The sequence below is a fragment of the Maylandia zebra genome, linkage group LG14 (assembly GCF_041146795.1).
Source record: "Maylandia zebra isolate NMK-2024a linkage group LG14, Mzebra_GT3a, whole genome shotgun sequence".
NCBI classification, from domain to species: Eukaryota; Metazoa; Chordata; class Actinopteri; order Cichliformes; family Cichlidae; genus Maylandia; species Maylandia zebra.
Window position 1 is genome coordinate 40,425,334 of NC_135180.1, and position 23,675 is coordinate 40,449,008.

At 44.1% G+C, this 23,675-nt stretch overlaps 2 protein-coding genes across 6 annotated transcripts in view; both read right to left on the reverse strand.

The window, feature by feature from the left end:
- Positions 1-2,873: 2,873 nt before the first annotated feature.
- LOC101483659 (uncharacterized) lies at positions 2,874-7,935 on the reverse strand. 3 transcript variants are annotated; one of them, XM_004572546.6, is made up of 6 exons: positions 7,659-7,935; positions 6,428-6,614; positions 6,055-6,338; positions 5,898-5,967; positions 4,884-5,649; positions 2,874-4,225 (listed from the first exon to the last, which is right to left on the reverse strand). In XM_004572546.6, the coding sequence occupies exons 1-6, from the start codon at positions 7,704-7,706 to the stop codon at positions 3,430-3,432; spliced, it is 2,151 nt and encodes a 716-aa protein (XP_004572603.3). In that variant the 5' UTR covers positions 7,707-7,935; the 3' UTR covers positions 2,874-3,429. The 3 variants fall into 3 exon arrangements, with proteins under 3 accessions (XP_004572603.3, XP_004572602.3, XP_004572604.3); XM_004572545.6 differs by having other exon boundaries at positions 7,596-7,934; XM_004572547.5 differs by lacking the exon at positions 7,659-7,935 and adding an exon at positions 7,507-7,627.
- A 3,014-nt stretch (positions 7,936-10,949) lies between these two features.
- The window catches only part of nyap2a (neuronal tyrosine-phosphorylated phosphoinositide-3-kinase adaptor 2a), an 83,441-nt gene continuing 70,715 nt past the window's right edge, over positions 10,950-23,675 (reverse strand). The window contains exons 8-9 of one of the 3 annotated variants that reach the window (XM_004572544.5): positions 23,554-23,631; positions 14,239-14,322 (exon numbers count right to left, since the gene is read on the reverse strand). In XM_004572544.5, the coding sequence (XP_004572601.1) occupies positions 23,560-23,631 (72 nt within the window). In that variant the 3' untranslated portion in view covers positions 14,239-14,322; positions 23,554-23,559. Of the gene's footprint in view, positions 14,323-20,233; positions 23,632-23,675 lie in introns of those variants that run through there. The other 2 variants (XM_004572542.5, XM_004572543.5) reach the window with 2 other exon arrangements.

Sequence of the window (23,675 nt, forward strand, 5' to 3'; positions counted from 1 at the left end):
AACACCTTTTTACTCCATCATCATTGAATCTGTCCTTACTTTCTCTGTTACCACCTGGTAGTGATGGCTCGCTTGAAGCTGACGCTCCGGTGCGTGTGTCACTGTGTCGAAGCTTGATTCGTTTGCCCAGAGTCACGTGATCGGTGAAGTCCGAAGCTTCATTTAGAGCGTGACTGCTTCGGTGTCTGATTCAATGGTTCATAAGGAAGCGAATCATTCGCGGGATTTGTGGAGTGTTTGATGGTGACAGATAGCGAACCACTGATATTTCTACTGAGAGATTTGGAGCCAGCGAGGAATAGAGGAGGTTCTGTTGTGTGGGAGTATTTTGAGTTGATTTTGGTCGATCGGGTGGGTTTTCCAGCTTTGTGTTCTGGCTGTTTGCTTTTGTTTTGTGCGTGTTTATTATATCTGACAACGGGAAAAACTCAAAATGTCAAAAATCCGTTTTTCATAATATAAATATCATCAAATAACTTTAGAAAAACTTCCATTTGACTCGTTACATTTAATATTAAAAAATATATATTTTTATTGTTTAATTAATCTTAAAATGTTAGTCTGCCAAATGTGCAGCAATTTAATTTATTTATTCTCTTTAGCTGATAGTTTGTGTGGTAGACTGTATAACTGCATCTCTACCAGTTTCTCTGTACTCCAGCCTCCTCTGTGCCATGTGAAGGGATTTTCCTTAATGCAGAAGAAATTATCTCCACGAAAAGGAGATCGGCCATCGCACAGTGGAACTAATTTTCTTCTTAAATAAAAATGAAAAAGGGCTACCTTTTAAATGCATCATGTTTTTAATTCGCAAGTTCATAAGCATTTTCCATTTCACAATCAGTTCTACCCCCAGGTCAGAAATATGTCTGGGAAAATTTCCCTAATATAATATTATTGATAAATACACCCATCTTGCGATTAATTTCATAAGTGCATGGAGGCAGGACCTCACAGCAGAAGCATACTCCATAATGTGTTGTACATTATTACATGTATATTATATGTAACGTGGTATTTTTCAATTATCGTATTTACCAACATCAAGAAGTGAAAAGCAAAGAAAGACCACGCCATGGTGCATGTTCAAGGTTCAAGGTTCTTTATTTGTCACATGCATAGTTATACAAGTATAACACACAGTGAAATGTAGCCTGACACACTCCTCGACATGTGCAAAGAAATTGGGGGGGGGGGGGGGGGGGGGGGGGGGGGGGGTGTAGAGGAAAAACATTATATATATATATACACACATATAGTATATACATTGGGTGAATGTGCAGTAGTAGCAGCAAGCAGGTGAATTCTGTACATTAATATGAATAGACATCTGACTATTTTACAGGATAGACAATATAAACTTAAAATTAAAGGAATTGAAATGTACATTGTTCCTTGGTTTAGTGTCTGGAAGAGTCCTGTCTCAGTCAATTATAGATGATGTGAGAGGGCGGGTGTGTGTGTTTAAACAAGGAGAGTTTACTGGTCATAATTATTTATTAAACAAATAAACCACATTTTTTTAACCCCCCAAAATAGACGTTCAAAGCAACACAGCGGTGGCCCAATATCAGACAGAACTCCACTCTGTCGAGTGGGCAATCATAATGAAGCAGTTGGTTTTATTTTGTGGATTCAAGCTGCTCTTCATATTTTTGGCCACCAGATGTCACCAGAGAGGACTGTGTTGAAAAGCTTCGAGTAATGAACCGTTTTTCAATACAAGCTTCAGAAAGCTTCATTTGGCTATCACTACCACCTGGTAAGCTGCTGTCTCTGCCAAGGACCAAAGCAGGGTGAAGCCGCTCCTCCGAGAAGACGATTGGCTGCAATCCCTACAACACCTGAACAGGAAACTGAGGCTACAGTTCCCAGACTCACCAAAATTGGACCACAAAATGAAAAAATGTTTTCCGATCTGATCATGATTTCTGCAGCAAAATTTAAATGTTTGGTGTAAAGATGAAAGCATGGATCCACCCTGCCTGCGCCAGTGCTCAGACTGCTGCTGATGTGATGGTATAGGGCAGATTTCCAGTACCAGCTGAACATCATTGAACTCCACAGCCTACCTGAGTGTTATTGCTGACCACGTCTGTGGGTTTATGACCACAGTATATCATTTTCTGATGCTGCTTTCAGCACGATCACACAGCTCATCTCAAACTGGTTTTTTGAATATGACAGTGAGGTCAGTGCACTCAGCCTCCACAGCCACAGTCCTGTGATTGTTCAGCACTCTAACAGGTTCTAAATGCAGTCTCCATAGCACGTTCTTCTATTTCATCTTCAGATATGTTGAAATGTAGGTACTAACTGCTGCAGACATGTCCACACTGTCTCCCCTTTATTTATTTTCAGCGTCTGCATCCTGTCAGCTGATCATTACCTATAAACATTAAATCAAAAGGTCAAATCTGAGCTTCATCATTTGTCTCACACTACTGAGCTTCATCTGAAAATGAAAGCTAGATAAATGTCTGATTAAAGCTGGTCTCTCTTCTGATGTTTGTAGATCAACATCACGTTCATGGATTTAAATGGGAGCTCCGCTCTTTACTTACCTGTTGCTATAGAGAATCGTTGCATAAGAGCTGCACTGATATTAATCACGTATGTGCTTAATATCAGTGCAGCTGTCTGATTTGAACCTACTTCCTGGATGAAGACTCTGCTCGTACACTCAATGTGACTTCAACTAATCACATGTAATTTTTAGCTTTAGCTACATAAGTCTGCACGTTGAATTTAATGGACAAAATGTATTTGATTGGTAGACATTACCTTTGACACATTGCAGCTGCCTTTTAATCTGAATTATTACTTCACGTTCATCGAGGGCAGAAAAATCATTTTGAAGCTGGAGCAGCACATCCAATAAAAGCTCGTCAGTCAAAGGAGTTTTATTCTACACACTGAAACACAGCAAAGTCATTTTTTCACAGATGAAACAGAAACTAAATGTTTATTAGAGCTGCTTTCATCTGATTCCTCTTCTGTCACTGACTGAGGTCAAGGTCTGTTTGATTTTGGCAGCGGAATTTAAATCACCACGACCAGGTGAGACGCCAGGTGAGAGTCAAAGTCCATTTAGAAGAGTTGTCATTTTACCTCCTAAGGCTGGAGATGCTGTCAGGGCCCAGCTACTCTTTACCTTTGTTTTAGATTTCAACCCGAGACATGCGGGGGCATCAGGGGAGTGTGCGAGGTGGTTTTGCAGCAGAGATCAAACATTTTCTGTGTCGCTGACTTTAACAGGGGATAAAAAAAACAGAAACGCCAAAGGAACAAACCAGCCAATCAATGCTGGCTTCAAGAGGTGGATGGACACACTCCCTAAACACAATTTGATGTTGATGTGCCGGACACAGTCGCGGGGGGTGGACTCAGCGGGAATTGTCTGGGTTTTCCCGCTGGCCTGTTTCTGTGTCACTGTGCCGTGAATTCGTGCGTCCATGGGAACGCGTCCGTCTGCTTCCTGTGCTTGCTGGCAGAATCGCGCGAGTCGTGCTCGCTGTCTCCACAGCGGTGTTTCTTGAGCTGGCGTGAGTCGGAGAAGCCCCGCCCACAGCGTTCGCACGAGTACAGCTTGACACCGGTGTGGATCTGCATGTGAGACTTCAGCTGGTTGGACTGGCGGAACTTCCGGCCACACACAGCGCACTCGTACGGCTTCTCGCCGGTGTGCACCAGCAGGTGGCGGTGGTAGTTCTGAGGCGTCCTGAACTCTTTGCCGCAGTGCTCGCAGCGGTGAGGTTTGACACCTGTGTGCAGAAGCTCGTGCTGCTTCAGCTGCGATGCCAGCAGGAAGCCTTTGTGACAGACAGCGCAGACGTGTGGCCGGTCGCCGCTGTGCTGCCTCAGGTGGTACAGGTACAGGTGACGCAGGTGGAAGGCTTTCCCACATGTGTCGCAGGTGAACTCTTTGTTTTGGGCGTGGCTCTTCTCGTGCGTGCGCAGCGAGCTGCTGCTGCTGAAGCTCTTTGGACAGACTTTACAACTGAACGGTTTGACTCCGGTGGACCGCCGCCTGCCCGCCTCCCCGCCGGACTTTCCCCGATCGCCACCGCTGCCGTGAACCAGCTGCTGGTGCTTCTGCAGCTGGCAGTTGTAGAAGAACGTCTTTCCGCACAGGTCGCACATGAACGGCTTTGCCACGCCGTGAACAAGCATGTGAGTCTTCAGAGCCCAGGTCCCCGTGAAGCCTTCGCCACACTGATCACACCTGAGGAAGGAAGGACAGGTGAGGAAGGGTCAGAGGTTAAAGAAGACGCAACTCACAGAAATCAACACGATCTTGATGTTTTGAGTGATCAGCACACAACACAAAGCAGTGTTCACCGAGTGCGCAGGGCCGTCTGTAGTGCTGTAGGGCTTTTACTGTGCAGTGTTAATCACTGCGAAGTTGGCCCATATAAATAAACCTGAACTGAACCGACTGAACAGGAAAGCTGACGCTGGTATTTCTCGTGTCTGCCTGCAGCGCCGTGCCGCGCTCTGTTGGCGGTTCACTGGTGGATGTCAGCAAACAACCCCCCTCTGCTTCATGTTTGACGTTACATTGAAGCACTCATAAAATCCACGATCACCTTATTTAATCAGTTCACCTGCAGTCGCATAAGTCTAGTCTTCCTGCTAAGGACCGCGCTGATGCTGTTCACCTGTACACCTCACTCAGGTGCGTTAAGAGACACAGGCGAGCGTTTCGCCCGAGGGTCAGAGTGCGCCCTGGAGCAGCGCGTGTATGTGACCCTGGATCGTTCAGGTGTGTTTTTTTGTCAGATGTTGTGTGTTGAGCCAATAAAAAGCAGAGATTTCTGTCAAATACCGAAACAGACTCGCTGAGACCCAGAAAATATACGTTATCGTTCGGGGCCTCGTACCTGAAGGGCTTCTCCCCGCTGTGTAGCCTCAGGTGTCTCTGGAAGTTGTATTTGAGGCCGAAGCTCAGGCCACAGGTGGGACAAGTAAAGGGTTTCTCTCCCGAGTGGACCACACGGTGCTGCAGCAGCCCCATCCGGCACTTGAATGCCTTGTCGCACTTGTCGCACTTGTACGGGCGTTCCTCGGAGTGCGACCTTTTGTGCACGCGCAGGTTGCTGGCGGTGGAGAAGCTCTTGGCGCAGGTCTGGCAGGAGTACGGCCGTGCCCCGGTGTGCACGGTCTGGTGCTCCCGCAGGCTCTTCTTGCGCGTAAAGCTCTTTCCGCAGACGTCGCACATGAAGGGCTTGACTTTGGCGTGCGACACCTCGTGGTATCGCAGTGCCCCACTGGAGGTAAAGGTGCGGTCACATGCGTAGCACTTGAGTGGCGTTTTCTCAAGCCGGTGACAGGCCTGGTGCGCTCGAAGCTGACGTGGCAGCCTGAACTTCCTGTCGCATTGGTCACAGCGCAACAGCTTGTCTGGGTCGCTCTCCTGCGCCTCGCGGAGACGGTGGGCGAGCAGGTGGCGCTGCAGCGTCTGCGCTTTGTAGAAACCTTTGTCGCAGGAGCTGCAGGGGAACGGCTTCAGGTGGCACGCGGCGTGCTTCAGCAGCTGGTGCTTCTGATGGAAGCCTTTGTCACACAGCTCGCAGAAAAACCTCTTCTCCTTGTACAGCTCCCTCCTCCGCCTCCTCTCCTGCTCCTTCTGCTGCTCCTCGCTCACACCTGAACAGTAAGACAGACAGGAAGTCAGAGACGCTGCAGGTTTGACAAACAGAAGCGACTGATTAATGGACCATCAGCTGTTCTGAAGGACGACATCATCAAGATCCTCACGTACTAGGTCTTGAATAATCAGGCCCCATCTCATCTTAATGTAGCGTATCACGCCATTAGAGCACATCGCTCTCACACCACAGGCTCACCTGTGGTTCGCACAGTATTTAAAAGTAGATGGGAGGCAGAGCTCTCACCTGTCGGACCCCCGGGCACCTGCTGATCATCATGTTTCTGTTCTGCAGGTTCAGACTTCGTCTCTGCTGCCTGGAAAACGCAATGGTATTATTGGTCACCACATACAGAACCATCAACCAGTCAATCAACCAGTTTGAAGCAGCTGTCATCACTCACAGCGTCACACTGCTCTTCATGGGTTTCATCACCTGGAAGCTCAGCGGCCGGCTGATCCTCACAGTCAGGAAGTGATGTCACATCTGCAGGCTGGATCATATCACGTGACACCTGAGGATCTGCAGAGAAGTGCGTCATGTCCAAAACACTCACAGCACCATTCTGCAGTGCGGTCAGATTGTTTTGGCCTGTGACTGGTGCGTGCACCGGCGGGCTGAGGATGACCACAGCCACAGCAGCAGTGGCAGCAGCTGATTGGACATCCAGAGACAGGGTGGGTGCATCTGCAGGAGAAACCAAATGAGTTTCCTGTGAGACTTTAACCCGGGCTTTTGAGCTGAATGACTGTTCGACCTTTGACCCTGGGTCTCACCTGCCGGGCTGAACTTCACCGCCGATTTGGCCATCCTCGAAGCGCCGGGTGTGTTTTCGAGGCAACTCAGTTCTGCCCTGAGAGCTTCATTTTCCACCTCTACGCTTGCATACAGCTCCCTGAAGACTCTGCAGATTTTACGGACTGCCTCTCTGGCCACGCCCCCCAGCACGATGGACAGGTGAGCCTGCAGCACAGACGCATGGGTGACATGATAGATGCACAGGTGGAACAGGTAAAACATCTGATCTGAGGACCCGAGCGTAACTGATTTCTGATTACGCAACCTGTAGACAGGCCCCGCCCACATCCACCTGAGGAGTTCACCCTCAAGTCACAACATGCTGACTCTCTTGGAGACTGACTGATGCTCACAGCGAGTTTTCTCCATGACATGCAGCATGTTTTCAGTGCGAATGCCTGACTGACTGTTGGCCTGTGGCACGAACACCGACAGTGCTGAGACAAACACCGAAACCATCCAGCCTGACTTGGAACCGCTTCACCGAGGACGCCGTTTCCACAGCTCTTCACAATCACCTGCACGCTCAGTCATGTGACGATGTCATTCATAGATTTTCTCTGCTTTTATTTATCTTTTTATTCCGTGGACAGTTGGTGCATGCACAATGACAGGCCTTCCTAAACACAGGTTCCCCCCAAAGCTGTGCGCTGAGCCCAGTGACTGCAGCCCCAGCTGTTTACAGATGGCACCGTGATGCTTGGCCTCATTTCTAATGAGGGTGGTTAGCGAGGCTGCACCTTTAAGGTTTAGGTGCTGCTGTTTTCTCCTCTGTTGATGCTGGTTAACCTTAAGCTTCTGTTTAGGTTAAGTAGAGGATGATGACGTCATACCACCTGCGGCAGGTGAAGATGAGGCTGCGAACAGATCTGTTTACGTAAACTTTGGTCATGTGAGCAGTTACAGCTAAACCATGCGCGCGCACCACACTTCTGGACAAACCTGAAGGCATGCGCACTTCAGAGCTGCATATACCTGGGTCAAAGATCAAACACCTGCCTCCAGGCGTCTCCTGCGTGTCAGTGGGCGGGGCCAAAACGTGTTGTTTTTTTTTTACCTTTCATCCCTTCTGTAGCATGTTTTTAACGCGAAACCGGAAGTGACGGCGGATTTTGCTCTCACATAATCTTCACCTGAGCTCCTCACCTGGCCGTGCTCCGCTCGCGCGCCCTCCCTCCCCAACTCGTGCACAGCGCTCCCCACGGCTACCTCCATGATCAGCTCCACCTGCGAAGAGAACGTGCTCAGGGCTGCCATGTTGTCTTTGTCCCATGCCGGTCCGCGCGCACACGTTTTCGGAGGACGAACCGACCGAGGAGGGTTCGGGTCAGCCGGCCCGGGTCAGAGGTCAGACGAATACGCTCTCCGCGGGATGATTCCTCGCTCTCTTTGCTACCAACATGGCGGTCTGACGCGATGGTTACTTCCGGGTCAGAAGGCGAATCTCTCTTCTTCTCCTTCGTGGTAGGACCGCCACCTGCTGGAGGAAAGGTGAAGCGCTCAACAAATTAACTGAGCGTGCGCACCCAGAGCGTCTGCGGAGACGTCACCAGAAAAATGAGAAAATGAAAAAAAAAATCATTTCCAATTCATCCTGACATAAAAGACGTACATTTTAAAACGTCAGGTGGAATTTATCCAAAAAACGATGTTATCATACTTTTTTTGTTTTGTTTTGGTTTGTTGTTTTTCCATAACTTGTGTATCTGCAAATATACACATTCTGTATTTTTCATATGAAAGAAACTATACTGTGGTGGGGCTTGCTAATTTCTTGTTTTTGATTTATGTATGTTATGTTTTGTTTTACTTCATATGTTTATATGTTTCATATGTTGTTTGTTTAATTTAAGACAAAAAAAAAAATTAAATGAATGAGAGGTAAAACTTGAGGGGGTAGGGACAAATAAGTAAATACTTCAGCCTACTCCTTTTCAAACAAATAATGGAATGATATTTTGTAATGATTGTGAAGGCACATGTTTGAAATGTTTGAAATAAAAATGAACTGAACTGAACTGAACTGAACTGAAATGTATTTATGAACATCAGTCCAACAATGATTAAAGAAACATGTCCACAAGGTTGAGCCTGAAAGATTATAAAAAAGAAAAAACTGTTACAGTGTAACAAAGGTCAACACAAAGTGCGAAGAGAAAAAGTCCTTTACTGTATGTCAAAAGAAGAAAAGTAGAAAGAGCAGTCGGGAGTTTTTCATTCAGCCATCTTTTCATACACAGTTAAGCTTCACAGCATCTACATTTATGGATAAAAAGATATCCCTCATAACAGCACTGTCCTGAAAACAGAATGCAGATTTTATTGTCAATAACTATCCCGACGATTGAGTCGCCCTGGACTGCATGCAGCGCCACGTGCCGTTCCAAAAAGCTTGAACCCATTCACAGTGAAAAAACACGTGATGCAGGCTTTCAGTGTCGTTTTCACAGAATACACATGTATTCAGATTAAATTTCAATCTTATAAAAATCGTATTTATTATTTTGATGTTTACTTTTTTTACTTTAGGTGAAAGGGGAAGAGAAATATATTTTCTTTGTATAACCCTAATCTTCTTGTTCTTAAATTCTTTAAGAATATAACAGGGTTAGGACAAAATAGCTCTGATCGCCTTGTTTGTGTCACAAAAGTCAATTCCTGCTCTGCGGAGCTGTGTCAGTCCAGAGGAGACCTTAGAGAGCACAATATCTTCTTTATCTTTGATCTCAAAGGGACACTTTTATAGTTCCGTCAGCGTATCTGATGTTGAACTTCTTACAGGTAACAAGTCACATCCTCCTCATCTGTAAAATGGATCTCCATTCATCCACAGACTATTTACCCAGTCGATGTACCTGTTGTTGTACTGTGAGGAGTAAAGTTATGTTTGTATATTCATTTCCATTAAAGAGGCACCTGCTTATGGAAATCTGAGAGTTTAACTGGTAATGAGCTGCAGTCTAAATCACAGTGAAGCGAAATGAGTGAATGTGGCAAATGCTGAAAAACAAAACCTGTCTCCCCATTGGTCAGTCCAAAATGTGACATCCTGATGTGTCGCTCAACCCTGAATGTTTAATGAGCCGAACAACATTTTTAAGTTTAACATAGGAGTTAAGTACCGAAAAACCTAGGACTAGCTCAGTGACAGGTGGCGTTTAATAGAGCTCTATTGGCCCAGTAATAATTTTTTTGAACAAAATTGTTCATCTGTCATCACCTCAGATCGTCTCCAACCGTTTCCCAACTCGCCTCGCTTGTTCAGTGTGAGGCCACAGCCTCCTCCCAGTCCTCCCACAGCAGCACGTCTGCAAAGTGGAACCTACCGCTCTTACCGACAGCTGAGTCGACGCTAAATCTCTTCTTTCACATGTCTCCAGAATAATGATATGTTTCTGTGCAACACATCCATAGCTTCCTCCATCTTTGCCCCCATATCAGGTAAATGGCCTGCATTTGTATAGCGCTTTTCTAGTCCCTAAGGACCCCAAAGCGCTTCACACTACATTCAGTCATTCACACGCACACATTCACACACTGGCGATGGCAAGCTACATTGTAGCCACAGCTGCCCTGGGGCGCACTGACAGAGGCGAGGCTGCCAGACACTGGCGCCACCGGGCCCTCTGACCACCACCAGTAGGCAAACATGGGGTTAGTATCTTGCCCAAGGATACTTGGCATGCAGCCAGGAGGTAGCCTGGGATCGAACCACCGACCTTCTGATTTGTGGCTGACCTGCTCTGCCACCTGAGCTACAGCCACCCCAGTGCGATTTTGGAAAGTATTCAAAGGAAGAGGTTATCAAATGAAAAATGAGAAAGGGAGATTAAGAAAGTAGGCAGGAGTACTAAGAGGCTAGGTGTGCAGATAAGAGAGATTTCAAAGGAGAACTAAAAGGCTTAAAGTGAGCTGTATGTGAGGCTGGACACCAACGAGATGAGAACTTGTATCGATTGGCAGAGACAGAGCTGACAGGATGTGGAGAATGGATGAGTTCAGGCAGAAGGGAGGAAGAAGACCTCAGAGAGGGTTCATGGATGTAGTGAAAGAGAACATGCAGAGGGTTGGTGAGAAAGATGAGGATGATCCATTGTGGCAACCTGTAAAGGGAGCAGCTGAGAGAAAAAGAGGAAGCACTTTAATTCCTGGACATGATTTAATAATCACCTTTTTATTGCTGATGCTGTATTTTTTCTTATTTGCATTTAAGGTGAGCTGGTGTTGTGGTGCTGGAACCAGGCGACCTCCCCAACAGAGTAATAAAATTCTGCTGGATTCCAGAGGGAGATATATTTCTGTCTGTAACACGCTGGACGTATTCTTGCTAAGTTTATTTAAAATCAGAATCACAGTTTAAGTGAAAACTTATGTCTGAAAACAGACAGTCACTAACGTTTTACTCAGCATTCTTTGCTTTGACCCAGTAAAACCATGAATCTGAATCCACAGTACTAAACTATTTGACTCCAGTTTAATGATAAAAATGGCAAAAGTGTGTTCATTAAAAATCTGATTTATTTTCATCACAGTGTCACAACAGTCAATAAAAATAAACACAGACTCTGAACTCGTTCACCTGGACCCTGATCCAGGAAGCGGCTTCAGCAAACCCTGAACTTCCTGTTCCAGAAGATTCGAGCTGGTCCAATCAGCTCTGAGTATGTTCAGCCTGACAGACCAGGGCAAAGAGTCAACAAAGAGCACTCTGTCATCGTCACAGACTGAATAAAGTTTGATTTAGATCAGCTGAATCCTGATGTGACCTTTGACCTTAAATCCAACAATCGGAGCAAGTTTGCCCACAGCATCTGTTATAGAGCTGTCTGCATGCCGCTCAGACACGGTTCAAACATTTCAGGAGGAGACGTTTAAATCGGGAACACAGTTCCAAAACAGAGCCGAACCTCGGTCTGATCCGCTCTGAATCTGTGCTCCTGATCCAATTTGGATCCATCCTGCAGAGTCAGTGCTGTGGACTCCCTGCTGTCTGGCATACCCACTGAGAATGTGTTAAGGTCAGAGGTTACAGTGAAAAATAAGTGTTTGTACGAACTTCACTCTGATCTCTGACAGCTATTCTACGAAATGGAAGGTCAGTTAAATGGTTGGGCTGCAGGACTCAGGGCGGAGTCAGAGAGAACACCTGCCAGTGAAAAGGTGAAGTTCACAGAGTCTGTTGCCACAGTAACGGACTCAGAGTTTAACTGAAGCTGCTTTCTGGAGCAGGACCCTGATTCAGTGCCAGCACTCCGCTCAGTCACAGGGACACCTGCCCACAGGTGAAGTACACGAATGAGAGTGAAACAGCGCCATCATGTGGACAAAATGACCTGATTTTTATGTGACTGACCTTTACATCATCATCCCGAGCCTTAAGCCAGGTGTCGTTTGAAGAATAAAATATTTTAGTTTTTCGTGTTGCATGGAGGAGTCATGTGACACTCTCAGGTCATGTGACTGTTCCCTCAGTGCAGTGGTCAACATGACATTACATGTATGTAATTACCTTACATACAGTACCGTCATCTTTCAGTGATACAGTAATGATGTACTGATTACATGTTGGTCCCTCTCTCTGACCGGCCTGTGCTACGGCTGCTCACGCTCTGGCACAGAGGAAAGGAGGAAGACAAACTGAGCAAGCTCAGGAAGTCTTTGTGGGAATGGACATCATCATCATCATCATCATCATCACGTTGTTACCTGGCTGCACAGCTGCGTTCAGCATCATGGGATCGCAGTAGAATCTGTCCTGCACTCTGCTGTGGTTCTGCTGTGTAACGTTCAGTGACACCGAGCGCGGTGGGAACAATGATTTAAACATTTCTCTGACAGTCTGAGGGAACGATCAGTCTTATGTTTCACAGACACTGATCCTGTTCATTGATTAATCTTAAAATTTCTCAGGACAAGTTAATAAAGTTTTATTTTAATATCGACTTTTACAAACTGAAGTGCACTTGGTTGATTACAGGAACAAAAAGCATCAAATCGTTAACAAGGACGCTATAGATGACATGATCACACTCTGTGTTGATCACAGCGAGTGTGAGAGTTTGTGTGCATATCCAAATATGAAATCTCCCCATGGCTTCGAGAACATCTGTGGACAAGATGGTCAACGTCTGTGGCAGACAGGAAGTCACGTGACCTCAGAATTGGAAGACACGTGCGGTCGTTTACACGTGGCCGAGTAGGCGGGGCGTGCACGATGAGGAGGAACAGGCCTCATAATTCCTGTCAAACTTTGATGTTTGTAGAATCAGCTGAGGTGGAGACGTCACATGACTCCATTATAACCCCGGCTGCGATGCTCCTCTGTTACACAAGAGCGAGGTTGCTGTGACTTCAAATGCCGGGTGCTGCTGATGTCACATGATTTCCTGTCCTCCATCTTGTCTGTAGTCAGATGCCACGTGGCTTGAGGCTGATTTACATTTATCTGATATCCCATAATGCTTTGCTTCAGTGCTTTGATTTGACATCATGATAATCAATCAGCTCATTCACCAATGATCAATAAACTGCATTCATCAAGTGAAAGCTTTCTGCAGACCGTCATCATCATCTACTGCCCCCAAAGGAGTGACCTTTGACCCTGACAAAGCTGTCTCTCCCTGTTGTTGATGACAGTCGGGGCAGCTGATGAGAGCAGACGAACAAACAACCTGTCAAAATATTCTCTTTTCAAAATAGCCTTTCTCATCTGAATAAAAGTGTTTTCCATATAAAACACGGTCACGTCATTCTTTCACACACAGATGAGCAAGCCTTTAATTTTTTAAATATAAAAACACGATTAAGCAACATTTTCAGCCTTTTTGTTACTTTATAAATGACTTTTTTCTGCTACACAACTGTCAGACTTAAAAAAAAACATCAGTCTTTTACAGATAGAAAAATAACGAGTAGAAAGACGACAGAAAGCTCTGCTACACCCGAATGACCACGCCCTTCTAGACTCTGATTGGATGGCAGGAGAACACCCGCATGAGTGTGTGTGTGAGAGTTTGTGTGTGTGTGTGGGGGGGGAGCTGCTTATCAGGTAACCTCAGGGGCAACTTCCTGCTTAACCCATGCAAGGAAACAGATTGGCTAATCAATATCTAGATCACTGGGAAACCACACCCCTTTTCTCTGTGAAGACGCTGATTTGGACAGTGCCTTTTCCTGGAGGTGAAACTTCCTTCCTAGAGGGCTCTGTGTGAACATTACTGCCCTCTGCACAGATTGACCGATTTCTCTGATTATTCTTCTGATGGTGAACGGACCTGCACACATCAGGACATCTGCAGCTTTACTGTGGTATGTTCTTTCTTTAAATGACAAACATACCACACGGAGGAGCAGGTCCACCTGTTAGTTTTTGTATGTAACTGAAGAACGTTTGCTCTTTCATGACTATTAGATTCAGTATAACTTGAATTCATGTAAAAAAGTAAGATGCTCAGAAGGGAAGAAAGAAGTTTAGTCAGATGACTTTCAGCAGTGGCTCTGCTCTTGCTCTCGTGAAACAAGGAAGGAAAAGCATCTTTCATCACATTCAAGCATTCAGTGCACGGTGGAACCTCATCATGATCATCATTGCTGTGTTTCTCCGTTTTACACAACACTGTTCTGGGTGTTTCATGGCGCGAGTATTTGTCTTTCAGATGGCGGTGTCCCAGAACACGGTGGCAGCATGGCCAGCGGCAGTGGGCGAGGCCGAGTATGGCGGTGGCTGCTTCCTCTTCCAGCTGGGCAAGATGGGCATACTGTCCTGTTTGCACAGATTCTTATCTGGCCGCTGACGAGCTTTGATCTCTCGACATAAAACTCTCTTTTTCTCAATCATCTCCATCATGGTGGCGTCGCCACATAGCCATGGCATCTGGACACAAAGAACAGCTCGACATCAACAGACCCATACCTCCCTTCTCACTGCAAACTACACTGAGACACACAACGTTACTGTGATGTTTCACACAACTGCTGGCTGTGGACGCCCTGCAGGTTCACCGTCACATTCCTATTCCTAACCTGCTTTCTTTGACCTAGATAAAAATGTCACTGAGGTCAAGGAAAAGAGATGATGCTGAGGACAGGAATGACCTCACGTTTGTTTTTCCTCCATGATGTGACATTGGATGTCTGAAGTGCTCACACTACAGTTTGCAGAAGATGGACTACAAAACCTCCGTCTAACTTCCCTACAACATTGTTTTCTGGAGGTAATTTATACCAGAAAAGTCAGTGAAATATAAGGTTTAATTTCAACCTTATATTTCACTGACTTTTCTGTGAAATATAATATAACATCCAGGGTTAGATTTACTAATGTCTGTAGCAGCACAAGGCCGTCTTTTGATGTTATAAATGTGCTGGTCAGTTTTAAAGTCTTAAATAATCAGGCCCCATCTTATCTTAATGACCTTGTAGTACCATATCAGCCTATTAGAGCACTTCGCTCTCGCTCTGCAGGCCTACTTGTTGTTCCTAGAGTATTTAAAAGTAGAATGGGAGGCAGAGCCTTCAGTTTTCAGGCCCCTCTTCTGTGGAACCAGCTTCCAGTTTGGATTCAGGAGACAGACACTATCTCTACTTTCAAGATTAGGCTTCAAACTTTCCTTGTGTTAGGGCTGGACCAGGTCTATTTATTTGTTTGATTATTTATTTAAAATTTTATACTTTGTAAAAGTGTAGTACTTTTTTTTGAACAGTAAGATACATTTAAAATGAGTCAGCAAAACACACACACACACACACACACACACACACACACACACACACACACACACACACACACACACACACACAGTATTATGTATAAGCTTGTATGCTAACTGTATCTCTTAATACATAACTCTATTACCAAAACATAACTTATCGTGTTGTAAACAATAATGATATGATTTTCTGTCCAGCCTGTTTGTGGAGTGACCTGATGAGTCTTGTTTGCCTGTGACCGTCGTGAATTGACATTGCTTTGAACAAAGGGTTAGATGCTTCATCAGTTTCCTAATGTGTTTACAATGAGCTCTGTAGTATTTCATATGGTTTTTAAATGTAAGAATAGAATCTTTTTTTTTTTTTTTTTTTTTTTTGCCTGTCCCGTTTGGCTCTTTTGCCATCAGAATTGTTGTCTAAAGGCAAAGAAAGATGCCCAACGGATTTACTTTATTGACCATCCCAGCCTTGCCGTAATGGTCCATTTGATTCACCTTTTATTGTTTATTTTATTTTCACTTACTGAATACGGGACAGACTTGACTGGGGGAAAGAAGGGGAGAAAGAAAGAGGGAAAGAGAAACAGCTGAGAAGAGGGACGGGGGAGAAGGGCAAAAAACAAAACCAACAGAATGAGCAGAAAAAAAGAAAAAAAAGAAATAAAAAATGCTTATATCAATCACCTGGATCACCTGCTGAGAAAGAAAAAAGAAAACAAGCAGAAGAGAACAAGAGTAATAGAATAACCAGCATCACAATGATATATGGGAATATGACAGTAAATACTAAATGTTAAACATTATTGTGCAGCACATAAGATCAACAGAACACAGTGTGCTTTGAGGTAGGAGCAAAAAGGGTGTAGTTTGTGGGTGTGATCACCCGTGTGTACACCTGTGAGCATGGACGCGCTTGTTTTTAAAAGGTTCCTTCATGTAATGATCTGCTAGAGGGTGTGGGGGGCCACAGCCCCGTCCTCCAGGGCATGAAGCAGGTATGTAAGAATAGAATCTAAAAGCACTTTTCTGATTAGTGCCTACTTGGGTCAGCTCGGCGCAGATTGACTCAGTTTTCAGGGTTTTCCATTATGTACTAGTACCTTACGCACACCTTATGTCCCATTACGTACTGGTACTTTTTTAGCACCTACTCAGCGAGAGTTCTGGGCAATCCGAGGTGATCTGAAAACATGGCGTTAGCCTAAGCAGCCCCTTTAAGCCCTGATTTTAGTAATTTTTTTCATGGCTGTATCTGTTTCCCTCATTACTGGTGTAAATTGTGATTTAACTGAGCCCAGTCTGGTTTTCTGTTATCCTTCTGAGACACACTAAGTGCCTCTGAAGGATTAGGAAATTTGGATATAAGTGTCTTAATTTCCTACTGGATAACTGAGAACCTACATGGACTGATCCCTACAGGCCTGTTCACTGTTTTATATTTCATTATATGTTCCAGTTGTGCCTTATTTCATTATCAAAATGCTGTGTTTCCCTTTTTGGCATTAATGAAATGCACTTCTCTTTTAATGCGGGGGGATTCCCATCACATCTTATGAAGACTCTAGAGCGGCTCTTCCTCAACCTCCTCCGACCACAGGTACAACATGCCCAGGACCCACTACAGTTTGCATACAAGGCGGGTGTCGGAGTGGAGGATGCCATCCTGTACCTCCTACACAGAGCCCACTCACACCTGGATGGGGGAAAAGGCACGGTCAGGATCCTGTTTCTTGACTTTTCCAGTGCCTTTAATACCATCCGGCCCTGTATGCTTCAGGAAAAACTGAACAGGATGGAGGTGGACCCCTGCCTGGTGGCTTGGATCTCCGACTACCTCACCGACAGACCACAGTACGTCAGGCTGAAGGACATCACGTCTGACACTGTGGTCAGCAGCACAGGAGCACCACAGGGAACTGTGCTGTGCCCTCTTCTCTTCACCCTGTACACCTCTGACTTTGCTACAACTCTGAATTATGCCATATTCAGAAGTTTGCAGATGACATGGCCATCATGGGGTGTATCTGGGATGATCAGGAAGAGGAGTACAGAAGTCTGGTGAGGAACTTTGTCGCATGGAGTCACACAAACCACCTGCAACTCAACACCTCAAAGACTAAGGAACTGGTTGTGGACTTCGGGAGGTCCAGAGAAGGTCCACTGCCGGTTCAGATAGAGGGGGAGGAGGTGGAGGTGGTCAACAAGTACAAGTACCTCGGGCTGTGGGTGGACAATAAACTGGACTGGTCATGCAACACAGAGCACCTGTATAAAAAAGCCCAAAGCCGACTGTACTTCCTCAGGAGGCTGAGGTCTTTTAACATCTGCAGGAAGCTCCTGAGGATGTTTTACCAGTCGGTGGTTGCTGGAGTACTTTTCTATGCTGTGGTGTGCTGGGGGAGCAGCACAGCAAAGAAGGACTCATCCAGGCTGGAGAAACTGATCAGGAGGGCTAGCTCTGTGGTCGGCATGAAGCTGGACACTCTGGTGACAGTGGCAGAGAAAAGGACATTAAAGAAACTGATGGACATTATGGACAATGCTGGGCATCCTCTGCACACGGCCATAAACAACCAGAAGAGTCTGTTCAGTGACAGGTTGCTTCTCCCAAAGACAAGAACTAACAGACTTAAAAACTCCTTTGTCCCACACGCCATCAAACTGTTTAACTCCTCTCTGGAGGGGAGAGGGAGGGGAAACAGGAGGACAAAGGAGGGGGGAACAACTAAGCTGTAGTGCCTCTTCACCTCACTGTACAATACCTTGTGCAATACTTTTTGTAAATAGTCAACAGTGCAATAGACTCAATACTTGAAATGTGCAATTCACTTGTATTTTTATTTTTTATTCCTATTTATTCTATTTATCCCCTTCGTATATTTTATTTATATTTGTCTCTGTATTTATATATAATACTGTGTGTGTGTGTGTGTGTGTGTGTGTGTGTGTGTGTGTGTGTGTGTGTGTGTATATATATATATATATATATAACAATTCTGTAACTGTAACTTCTGTCGTTGCTGTGCTTTTTGGAAGTCGAATTTCCCAGAGGAACCCACCCGAGGGATTAATAAAGTTCTATCTTATCTTATCTTATCTTATGATGCCTGGGTGTTTCTTCTTCACTCACTGTGTGTTTATGCACCTCTGCATTTAATGATGAGTTATTGTCATGTCTGACTGTGGCAGATGATGGACACAAACACAGAAACAACATTTGTATCTTTCGTGTCAGACCGAGGGCCGTGTCAGCACTGCATCATCAAATTCCTGTGTAATCTGTACTTTATTGATCCCCGTGGGGAAATCCCTCTTGGCATTTAACCCATTCTGTCACGGTTCGTAGGATGAGCCGTGTGGAATTATTAAAGGACCCAAAACGCAGGCAAAGGATGGATGATATGAGTGAGTGTTTATTTTCAAAGTGGCAAAATGACACCAACAGGCAGCGGGCGTATGAGAAGCAACTGAGGAACCCTAAACTGGGAAGACTCCTGTCTCCCATCGATGGGAGACAGGAGAGGAACACACCTGGGAGAAGTCACAGCTGACGGGACAGGGGAAACGTAAACTGAACACACTCACATAAGACAGAGACCTTCAGAATAAAACAGGAAACTCATAGACACAGAGGACCAGACAAGACACTGACCTTAACAGACAGACTCACGAACAGACACAGTGACACCATAGACAGACACAGACTCAGGACCATGACACATTCACTCAGTGAAGCAGTGGGCAGCCATTGGGCGCCCAGGGAGCAGTGTGTAGGGACGGTACCTTGCTCAGGGGTACCTCAGGATAGCCGTTCAGTGGATTTGGACCCCTGACCTTCCGATCATGGGGCCACCACTCTACCTACTGAGCTATCCCTGCCCCTGTATATGATGTATGTATGTATGATCTGTATATGTGGTTTCGACAATAAAGATGACTTTGACTTGACAAAGGGAGTCAATACTGAACATGAAATTACAAACAAACCAAGAGGAGATAACACTCAGCTAACATGGGACGACATGACAACAAGCAAAGGAAGACAGAGGACCTGAATCCACATACAGGATGATGAGAGGATAGGCTACAGGTAGAAGCACGCTGGACCTAATACTGAACACAATGCACACAGGACAAGGGACTATCAAAATAAGACAGGAAACACACAGACAGAGCCTCAGCCTGACACAGTGACTGTGGAGAACAACTAAACAGGGAACAGAAGAGTCATGACAGCAAGTGTAAACAGAGGGATCACAACAACCAAAGCTGGGAACACAATCCTTACCTCACAGTACTACACAAAAGACACATAAATGCTGGCTCCACAGACCCAGGACCATGACTAGGGATGGGTATCGTATAGGTTTTATCCAATACCAGTACCAAACTGGTACTTTTGAAACGGTGCCAGTGCTTAAAGAATGGAGAACACACACTTTGTCCAAAAACCTCTCATGTTTAACTGATTTTTAACTGTTTTTTTGTAAAAGATAACAATGTTAGCCGTTTCTGCAGCTATGGGGCATATATGGCATCACTCTTGGCTGGAAGCAGTGCTTAAACAATGGAAAAAACACAAACTTTGTCCAAAAACCTCTCATGTTTAACTGATTTTTAACTGTTTTTTTGTAAAAGATAACAATGTTAGCCTTTTCTGCAGCTATGGGGCATATATGGCATCACTCTTGGCTGGAAGCAGTGCTTAAACAATGGAAAAAACACAAACTTTGTCCAAAAACCTCTCATGTTTAACTGTTTTCCACTTTTTCTTTGGTCATTTTAGCCTTTTTGGCCAGGGTGAAGGGAGTATCTGCCATCAAACAAGAAGACAGCCGCATGTAACTACGACGGTGTTTGCTAGTTCACCTTACATGCATTAATGTAATAACGTGGTTAGCCTACTCAGTGTAGATTACACACGAACAACATTAAGCTACTCACGCAGAGAAGAACGGCTGCTGCTGCATCATCATCCTCATCATTTCTGCTACACTGGCAGGGCTAGGGGCCAGGACTCTCCTCTTCGTGTTCTTGGGGGATGTTGCTAACTCCGGGTTAGCAACATCCGGGCTAACTCCATTAGATTACAATAAAAACTGCCTTGACATGACTACTGTTGTGATATATATATAAATTAAACAGTAATCATATTCTATGTCGTTTTGTTTTGGTTTGTGGTCTCCTGTTGCTGTTTTTTGGGGATTTTTTGGGTCCCTTTTCGTCCCATTCCTCTTTGTGTTATTTTTGTTGTAATTTTGAGTCTTTGTGGGTTTTTTGGTCTCTTTGTAGTACCAAACAGTTGTTTCTGTTTATCTGGACATAGCGTATTGAGCATATTTGTCACAGCTGCGACGGCAGACGTGTGGAGGTGAGGTAAGGACTCAAACACAGGCGCTGACTTTGATGGGATGAGTGAGCTTTTATTTATAAGTGAGCAGGATACAGCAGGAGCGGAGGATGGAATGCTCAGAAACAAAGGGGAACCTAAACCTAAATCCACAGACGACACAGAGGAAGGGTCACACAGGGAGACCATGCAGACAAACCAGCAACACGCAGGATAAAACACAGGGCTTATATACACAGTGGAGTAACCAGGGAACAGGAGGGAAACACAGCTGGGAGAAATCAGGGCTAATGAGACTAGGGAAGAAAAACTAGACACAAGACATGGACCTTCAAAGTAAGACAGGAAATACAACGGGTATGCACAGACTCAAACTTAACACTAAGATGTCAGACATGGCAACAGGGAGGAAACATGGAGACGTGGGACGAAGGCAGGCACAGTCACACAGAACAGAAGGAGCTCAAAATACAAAACCTGAGAACAGGAATGACTAGAACAGTTCTGGGGGTTTTCTTGGATAGCAAACTTATATTCGAGAAACAAATTAATTCCGGTGCTTCATTGGCTTCCAGTGCGTTTTAGAATTAAATTCAAAATCTTACTTTTGACTTATAAAGTGCTAATTGGCCAGGCACCGGACTATTTGTCTGACATATTGCAGTTTTATACGCCCTCTAGAGCCCTTCGATCAAGCGATCACCTGCTCCTTACCTTACATAAGTCTAGGATGGTTCATAGAGGAGATCGGGTGTTTGCGGTTGTGGCACCGAAACAGTGGAATGATCTACCTCTCCACATTAGAAAGGCCCCAACTGTTACTCTTTTTAAATATTTTAAAATATTTTTTTACTCTGGCTTTCGAAACTGTATGAGAGTTACCAATTCTTTTATCCTAATTTTCTTTTAATTTTCTTACCTGTCGTTGTTGTCAATGTCATTGTTTAACTGTTACTCTGTACAGCACTTTGGTCAGCTCCCTGTTGTTATTAAATGTGCTTTATAAATAAATAAATAAATAAAATAAATAGAACAGAACCAAAACTATTAACAGTGACAACCCTAAATAACAAATAGTCAAGAAACACAAATGAACAGCTGCGAAATGGTATAATATTTGCCCATGGATTAAAAATAATATAAATAAGAGCCTGAAAAAAGCATGGGAAAGGGATCTAGGGCGTACAATGGATGAAGATACATGGGATTCTACATTGTCGAACAATGGATTATACATTAGGGAAGCCAGGGGGAAATTTATTCAATACAAAATTCTTAACAGATACTATTATATTCCTTCAAGGCTGTATAGAATGGGGATTGGTAGAGATGACTTGTGTTGGAAATGCCAACAAGCCAAAGGTACTCTGATACATGCCCTCTGGGAATGCCCGCTGGTTTTTCCAGTTTGGAACACTGTACTGAATTATTTGCAGGGGTGGACACTTTGTAACCTACCCAGATCACCTAAATTATGTTTACTAGGAGACAAAGGAGAGGTGCCGCAATTAAATAAACACCAGTTTAGAGTGTTAAGTACTGCATTGGTAACATGTGCCCGTGTCATTTTGGAACACTGGAAGGACTCTCATATTCCAACGCTTAAAATGTGGAAAGACAGAATGATTGGGAATGTTGCATGCGAAAAGATGCTGGGAAAAATACATCATGTGACGGAAGCTGCGCTGGAACAGTGGGACAATTTTTGCACCTACATGTCTACCTGACTTGGACATTTGAGCTTAATACAACATATGTTAAAACCTCACTTGTTTTGTTTTGTTTCGTTGTGTTTTATTTTGTTTGTTTGTTTGCTTCTTGCTTTTGGTTGTTGCATCTCTGTATTTGCTGTTATAGAATGCAAAATCTAATAAATACTTGAATTATAAAAAAAAAGAAACACAAATGAAAAAGCTACAAAATATTGGGTCACTGACCCAGGACCATGACAGTGTTGTCCCACTCCCACAGAGTGCACTATGTCTAGATGAACAGAATCAACTCTCTGGGATTTCCTTACCTGAATGATTGAGCATTTGTCAAGATGCCTCTTTGTAGAGTTTTGTGGTGTTTTTGCGTTGTTTTTTTTTTTTTTGTCTCGTTGTTTTTTTCATCTATTGGTGCCATTTTTGGTTTTATTTTTAGTCTTTATTGTGTTTTGTGCCTCTTGGTGTTGTTTTTGTCCCCCTTTTTATTCATGAGCATATGAAATCTGAGTTTCTTGTTGTGTATTGATTCATTTAGCAACAGTAGGCATTATCAGTCTGGCATGTGATTGGCTGTTACTCTGTGATGTGGCATCCTGATGAATCTGTCTTTGTGTCAATATTAATAGTTACAGTCAATACTTTAAGCTTTATTGTCTTTTTTTTTCTTTTATTGTCTTTTTTGAGTTAGATAAGCGAATGGACGGACACACACACACACACACACACACACACACACACACACACACACACACACACACAGAAAGACAGACAGAGAAGACAATAACATGTTTTTAATTAGATGACTTTAGCTCACGGTTGTGTGTACGTGTGAAATGATCACAGCAGCTTTCGTGTATGAGGATAACTTTGACATCCATACATTTTGATTATATTATAAACAAATATAATAAGATTATAATTATAGAAACAACCATATTGTACAACATAATCATTGTTAATAAATGATTGAATTTAAGTTTTGCTTACATGTTAAAGAAGTGGGATAGATATTAGTGGGTGGAGTTATTATTGGTGGAAGTAGGTGTGGTTGCATCCACATGTTCAGGTAAAAAGTTTACTGACACTTTTAATTCGATCTTTTATGATTTAAAAGGTTTTAATTTCAGAGTGAATTTGAACAGTGTTGTTGTTAGTTTAGTGTAATGTTAATATAATGTTAGTATTAGCATTTAACTTTGTATCACTATAGAAACTACAGTATAAGTACTGGAGCATTTAACCGCATGCTGTTAGTTTCAAAATGAAAGATAAATCCAAAAGATTGAAATATTTGACATGAATGACACAAAAGTCCAAATTAGTAAAAACGTGCGCACATCTTGTCAGACTTCAGCTGATGGACCAAAGCTTCTTTTACTCTCAAGTTGTTTTATTTTCTCTTGTTCAGTTAAAACCTGTGTAAAAATATTTAAGGTCATTATCATCTCAACATGTAACA